The 7,281-nt window shown below is 33.4% G+C and overlaps 1 protein-coding gene across 1 annotated transcript; it reads right to left on the bottom strand.

Moving 5' to 3' along the window:
• Window positions 1–1,414: 1,414 nt before the first annotated feature.
• LOC133337956 (kelch-like protein diablo) lies at window positions 1,415–5,057 on the bottom strand. Its single transcript, XM_061546154.1, has 3 exons — window positions 4,892–5,057; window positions 4,308–4,751; window positions 1,415–2,491 (listed from the first exon to the last, which is right to left on the bottom strand). The coding sequence occupies exons 1-3, from the start codon at window positions 5,042–5,044 to the stop codon at window positions 1,424–1,426; spliced, it is 1,665 nt and encodes a 554-aa protein (XP_061402138.1). The 5' UTR covers window positions 5,045–5,057; the 3' UTR covers window positions 1,415–1,423.
• Window positions 5,058–7,281: the final 2,224 nt, after the last annotated feature.

Here is a 7,281-nt window from a genome sequence, read left to right as displayed (position 1 = left end):
ATGCCACACGGAATCAAATGCAGCTTTGACGTCTAATAGGACCATTGCAGTTGACTTACCTAGATCAAAACAGTTTTTTACATTATTTCATATTATGATAAGTGGTTGAATAGTATTGTGTTTGGAGCGAAACCCTAATTGTTGTGGAGGTACAATATCGTGATTTTCTAAAAATTCAACAATTGTTTTCTTTAATAATTATACCCTTCACCACACTGTGGTACAGGATATTATGCCTTTGTGCATATGCTTGTAACAGGCAAGAATAATCGAGATAGACCCATGGTTCCTTTTGACAATATGCATAGGATCACTTTTTGAGTTGATTTATGCATGTCCGTCCGTCCGTCGGTCTGCCTGTCCATGTTAAATTGTAAACAAAGTACAGGTTGCATTTATTATTCGAATTGGATGAAATTTGGCACAGCTCATTCATTTGGCCCAAGGACGAACCCAATTGAAATTGGGAAAAATCGGTTCACATTTAGATATAGCTCCCATATATATTTTCGTCCGATTTAAGATAAATGGTGCACAAAGTCCCTAACTAGCTTTCGATTTGCACGAAATTTGGCAGAGCACACTGAATTAAGTCTAGAATGATGTGTGCTAATTTTCTTAAAAATCGGTTCAGATTTAGATATAGCTTCCATATATATTTTCGTCTGATTTAAGACAAATGGTGCACCAAAGTTATTTATTTTTCGATTTCCACGAAATTTAGCACAGCATACTGAATTAAGCCTAGAATGATGTGTGTTAATTTTCGTGAAAATCGATTCAGATTTAGATATAGCTTCCATATATATTTTCGTCCGATTTCAGGTAAATGGTGCACAAAGTCCCTAAAAAGCTTTCGATTTGCACGAAAATTGGCATAGCGTATTGAATTAAGTCTGGAATGATGTGTGCTAAGTTTCGTGAACATCGGTTCATATTTATATATAGCCCTATATATATTTCGTCCGATTTAAGGTAAATGGTGCACCAAAGTCCCTAAATATATTTCGATTGGCACGAAATTTGGCACGGCGTAATGAATGAGTGTATAATGGTGTGTTCTAAGTTTCGTGAAAATCGGTTCAGATTTAGATATAGCTCCCATATATATTTTCGTCCGATTTAATGTAAATGGTGCACCAAAGACCCTATATATCTTTCGATTTGCACGAAATTTGGCATAGCGTACTGAATTGAGTCTAGAATGATGTGTTCTATGTTTCGTGAAAATCGGTTCAGATTTAGATATAGCCCTATATATATTTCTTCCGATTTAAATATTTCCATTATATTTCAAATACTGAAAGATTAATTATTTTTTTCCTACATCATTTTGTTTTTATTATTTTTATTTTTTTAATTTTATTTTTTAACTTAAACCTAAAACAACAACACAATTTGAGAGGAGAAAACAAAATTAACGTCAGTCCTCTTCGATACCATAATTGACCATATTCATAGCAACAGCATAATCCCAATCCCGCACATAGGGAAATTTATGGATGACAATCCAACGATTCGAGTCCATTTCGTAGTGGGCAATGAAGTCACCACATGTTGAATACAGCTGATTGTCGACGGTGAAAATCTCATAAAACTCCCGCTCTTCACCGAAGTCTATGACCTCCCAACGATTGGCACGCATATCATAACGTTCCATGCACATGCCCAAGCCTTCACAGCAATAGATGTTGTCACCCAACACGGCACTGGAACAGTAACCCTTCACATCGTTCATGGGTGCCAAAAATTGCCATGAATTCTCTCGCGGATCATAGCGTTCGAGGCAATTGTAGCTGCGTATCTCTTCTTCGCCACCCATCACATACATACATTCACCATGGACCACCGCTCCCATGGAGCTGCGATGCACCAGCATCGGTTTACAGAAATCCGATTTGTTCGTCGCCAAATTTAGATATTCCACCGAATTTGTAATGCCATTCGATGAATTTCCCCCAATGGCATACAGGCAGTCGTTGACAATTAGCGAACGGTGGTGCGATCTTTTAACCTGCAGCGGGGCCAGATCATGCCACTGATCGCGATATATATTATAGTAATAACAATTATTTGTACTTCGTCCAATACTGCCACCCTGAATGTACAATATATTTTTATGGGCTGCCAGGCTAATGGCAAAGGCCGGCCGCGGAGGTGGTTTCAGGGTCAACATTGTTCCTGTTTTCAGATCGTAACGACATGTCTCAGGATTTCGACCCATTTTATCCACCAAAAATATACGCCATTCAGAGCTACCCTCATAGTGTTGGACTTCGCTCAGCCACTGCGAGCAATCGTTTTGCTTTTGAAGGGTAGTCAGTGATCTGGTGACCTCGGCCGATACACACATGGGATGTATAAAGCGCAGGAGTTGTGACAGATATGATAGTCGTTGTTCGGGCATATATTCGGCCCAGCGTACAATTCCCTGGAGTATGGTATCGTCGGAGTGCATAAAGAGTTCGTTATTGCTGAGAATCGGTACCAACTGTAAAAGAAATAAAATATTTTACGAATTCTTAAAAAAGGTGCGGAATTGTACCAATTATTTTTTTTTTCATTCTTTAAAAATCCGCGCTTAGAAGCTCCAAGCTTGATTTTTTAAGAATATTATTTTTTAAAAAATATATTTCATTTTTTAACCAATAATTAAGGCGTGGATTTTTTAAAAATTTTAAAAAAAAAATATTTTTTCAAGGCGTGGATTTTTTAAAAAAAAAAATTTTCAAGGCTTCGAATTTTTATACAATATTTTTTCAAGGCTTTGATTTTTTAAAAAAATATTTTTTAATGTACTGAGGCGTGGATTTTTTAAAAAAATATTTTTTCAAGGCATTGTTTTATTTTAAAAAATATTTTTTCAAAGCTTGGATTTTAAAAAGATATTTTTTCAAGGCTTTGTTTTATTTAAAAAAATATTTTTTCAAGGCTTGGATTTTTTAAAAAATATTTTTTTAAGGCTTTGTTTTATTTAAAAAAATATTTTTTGAAGGCTTGGATTTTTTAAAAAAATATTTTTTCCAGGCTTGGATTTTTCAAAAAAATATTTTTTCAAGGCTTGGATTTTTAAAAAAATATTTTTTCAAGGCTTAGATTTTTAAAAAAATATTTTTCCAAGGCTTGGATTTTTAAAAAAATATTTTTTCAAGGCTTTGATTTTTAAAAAAAATATTTTTTCAAGGCTTGGATTTTTAAAAAAAATATTTTTTCAAGGCTTGGAATTTTTAAAAACAAATATGTTTTCAAGGCGTAGATTTTTTAAAAAAATATTTTTTCAATGCGTGGTTTTTTTAAAAAAATATTTTTACAAGGCGTATATTTAAAAAAAAATTCTAGGCTTGGATTTTTTAAAAAATATTTTTTCAAGTCGTGGATTTAGAAAAAATATATTTTTTCAAGGCTTCGATTTTTTTATACAATATTTTTTCAAGGCTTGGATTTAAAAAAAAATATATATTTTTTCAAGGGGTGGATTTTTTAAAAAAATATTTTTTCAAGGCTTTGGTTTTTTTAAAAAATATTTTTTCAATGCTTGGATTTTTTAAAAAAAAAATATTTTTTCAAGGCTTGGTTTTTTTAAAAAAATATTTTTTCGAGGCTTGGTTTTTTTAAAAAAATATTTTTTCAAGGCTAGGATTTTTTAAAAAAATATTTTTTCAAGGCTTTGATTTTAAACCAAAAAAATTTTTCAGGGCGTGGATTTTTTAAAAAAATATTTTTTGGGTCTCACACAAGGCGTGGATTTTTTAAAACAATATTTTTTGGGTCTCACACAAGGCGTGGATTTTTTAAAAAAATATTTTTTCAAGGCTTGGATTTAAAAAAAAAACTATTGTTTCAAGGCTTCGATTTTTTAAAAAAATATTTTTAAAGGCTTGGATTTTTTTAAAAAAAAATATTTTTTCAAGGCTTCGATTTTTTAAAATAATATTTATTCAAGGCTTGGATTTTTTAAAAAAATATTTTTTCAAGGCTTGGATTTTTTTAAAAAAAATATTTTTTCAAGGCGTGAATTTAAAAAACATATTTTTTCAAGGCTTGGATTTTTAAAAAAAATATATCTTTTTAAAGTCTAAACAAGGCAAGGATTATAAATAATATTTTTTCAAAAAATTTCAAGACATAGATTTTTTAATAATAATTTTTCAAAAATTCTCAAGGGTTAGAGTTAAAAAAAAAATCAAAGACCATCCAAGAGTTGGATTTTTCAAAAAAATATTTTTTCAAAGACCATCCAAGAGTTGGATATGTGTAAAAAATATTTGTCAAATCCAAAGTTTTTTTTTACGATTTTCCTTACTCACCTCCTCATAGGACATTTCATAGAACTCCTCACACTGAACAACATCCTGAAAATGTGTGATAATATAATCTTTGGCCATTTCCAACAATATCTGATTATTTTGCTTCTCGGCAAAATGTTTGAAACCCAAACAATTCTCCGGATCCAATAGCTCGCCCATGTGTTCACCACACATATCCGATAAATGATCCAATTGTAGAAATGATGCGGTCTGCATTAGCTGTTGCACATAATCATCGCTAATATCCACCAGGCCGGTGTAAATAAATTCCACTACCAATTGCAGGCATTGCGTATCGATTTCGGGTAGATGTATTTCAGGTTGATCACTTTCAGGAAAATGGCCACTAAACATGGCCATAAAATAGGGACTGGCGGCAGCTAAAATGTTACGATGGGCAGATATGCGGGTACCATCACAGCCCAAGAGGACGACATCAGTGAACTGGAACAAACAGGAGAATTTTTTATTATTATTATTTTTTTTTTTTTAATATTTTGGGAAACATCAAAAGTGTGGACCTATACTATACAGAGAGTATGTGTGGAACACTCACTCTCACACACACATCCCTTCATCCATACCTGTTCTCTTTTTCGAAACTCATTCAATTGCTGCAATAAATGACCACTTGTGCCCCGTATAAATGACCGCGGTTTCATTTGTTCCTGTTTGGTTAGGTCCACGCTGTTGTTGGTTTTCTTCGTTAGTGCCTCGGAGTTATCCATTTTTTCCATTTTCCACCAAACATTTGTTTTGTTTGATATTCTCTGGTTGCTCCTATATCCTATGTCCCGTCTTGACCTGTCACTTTTGTCAGCTGCTGTGTGTGGTATAATTGAATTATTTCGTTTTCATTCTTCTTCTTATTCTTGTTGTTAGTATAACAGTTAGGGGTATATCATTGACATTTCATGGACATGCGCATTTCTTATCTACCGTTATCTCTGACAGCTGTTATTTACTGTTAGCATATAACGGAAATTATTATCAAAAATTGAATGCTGCTCTTCTCTAAGAAGCGTAAAGGGAGAGGGGTGCATTTTTTTTTTTTTTGGCCTGCAAATAACCATATTTGGATTAATTAATTCAACATCTTAATTATCGCTTTTCAAACTTGATATTTGTTTGAGTTAACTACTAACGGAAATTGAAATAAAAACACAAAAAATTTAGCATATTTTTAGGCAAATATATTTTAGATTCATCAATGGGCTAGATTTCTTTTAAAAAATATTTTTTCAAAGACCATCCAAGGCGTGGATTTTGTTAAACAATATTTTTTCAAAGGCCATCAACGCCCAGACGAAACGGCCGAAGCTAGAATCTTGAAATTTGGGTGAGGGTCACTCTTGGTCCAAAGGTGACAGATAATGCTGGGTTTTTGGAAATTCGTACTAGAATGGTACGAAAAGTACTATAATGTGATACCATTTGTATTTGGCGAACCAGTAGAGCTAGAACTCTGAAATTTGGGTTGGTGGTCGCTGATTGAGTGTAGGATAGGTGTAGCAAACGGTTTTTGGAAATTCGAACTATAACTATCCGAAAAGTAATATAATGTACTTAATTTGGTACAATATCGTAGCAAGTGGATGGATTGACCTAAAAACTTGAAATGTGGAATGCGAATTAGGGTTGAGATGTAGAGTCTATTTAAGGAGATGGTTTTGAAAGCGTGTACTCATGTGTACGAAAAGTACTATATGGTACTATATTTGGTACAAATTTGATTTGAATGTAAAAACGGAGTTGTAATGCTGAAAATTTAAAGTAACAATACCGTCAGAGTGTAGGATTGGGATATGTACGTAGTTTTGGAAATTTTTTACTTATGTGTACGAAAAGTACTAAATCGTACTATAATTGGTAGAATTTGGATTTGGATGAACCGATAGAGCTGGAACAATGACGTTTTGAGTTAGGATCATTGTAGGGATGTAGGATTAGGGTCAGGATTCAGTTTAACAAATTAATACTTATTGGTACTAAATGGTACTAAGTTTGGTACAATTTGAATTTTAGGTGAACCAATAGAGCTAAGATCATGAAATTTGGAGTCAGGATCACTGTTAAGGTGTAAGATTGTAATATGTAGGAAGTTTTAGAAATTTGTACTAAAGTGTACTAAATTTGGTACAATTTCAATTGTGGGTGAAGCGATAGAGTTGAAATCATGAAATGTTGATTTAGGATCACTGTGGAGGTGTAGGATTGGGGTATGTAGGAAGTTTTGGAAATTGGTACAACTATGTACTAAATTTGGTACAATTTGAATTGCGAGTGCACCAATAGAGTTGGAATCCTTAAACTTGGATTTTGTATCACTGTGGGTGTGTTGGTTTGGGGTAAGAAGGGGGTTCTGGAAATTCGTAATACTGTGTACTAAATTTGGTACAATTTGAATTGTGGGCCAACCGATAAAGTTGGAATCTTGAAACTTGGAAACTTGACTGTGGGAGAGTAGGATGGGGTATGTAGGAAGTTCTGAAAATTGGTACAACTATGTACTAAATTTGGTACAATTTGAATTGCGAGTGCACCAATAGAGTAAGAATCCTGAAACTTGGATTTAGGATGACTGTGGGGGTGTAGGATTGGGGTATATAGGAAGTATTGTAATTGGTACTACTGTGTACAAGATTTGGTACAATTTGAATTGTGAGTGAACCTATGGAGTTGTAATCCTGAAACTTGGATTTAGAATGACTGTGGGAGTGTAGGTTTAGGGTTGGAAGGAGGTTTTGGAAATAGGTACTACTGTGTACTAAATTTGGTACAATTTGAATTGTGGGTGAACCGATAGTGTTGGAATCCTGAAACTTGATTTTAGGATCACTATAGGAGTGTTGGTTTGGGGTAAGAAGGAAATTCGTACCAGTGTGTACCAAATTTGGTACAATTTGAATTGTGGGTGAACCTATGAAGTTGGAATCCTGAAACTTTGGTTAAAGAATATTTTTTTCAAAGGCCA

Source organism: Musca vetustissima, unplaced genomic scaffold (genome assembly GCF_032173495.1).
Source record: "Musca vetustissima isolate MV318-11 ecotype Yass unplaced genomic scaffold, APGP_CSIRO_Mvet_v1 utg21626, whole genome shotgun sequence".
In the NCBI taxonomy this organism is placed as follows: Eukaryota; Metazoa; Arthropoda; class Insecta; order Diptera; family Muscidae; genus Musca; species Musca vetustissima.
This window is presented reverse-complemented; position numbering and strand designations above follow the sequence as displayed.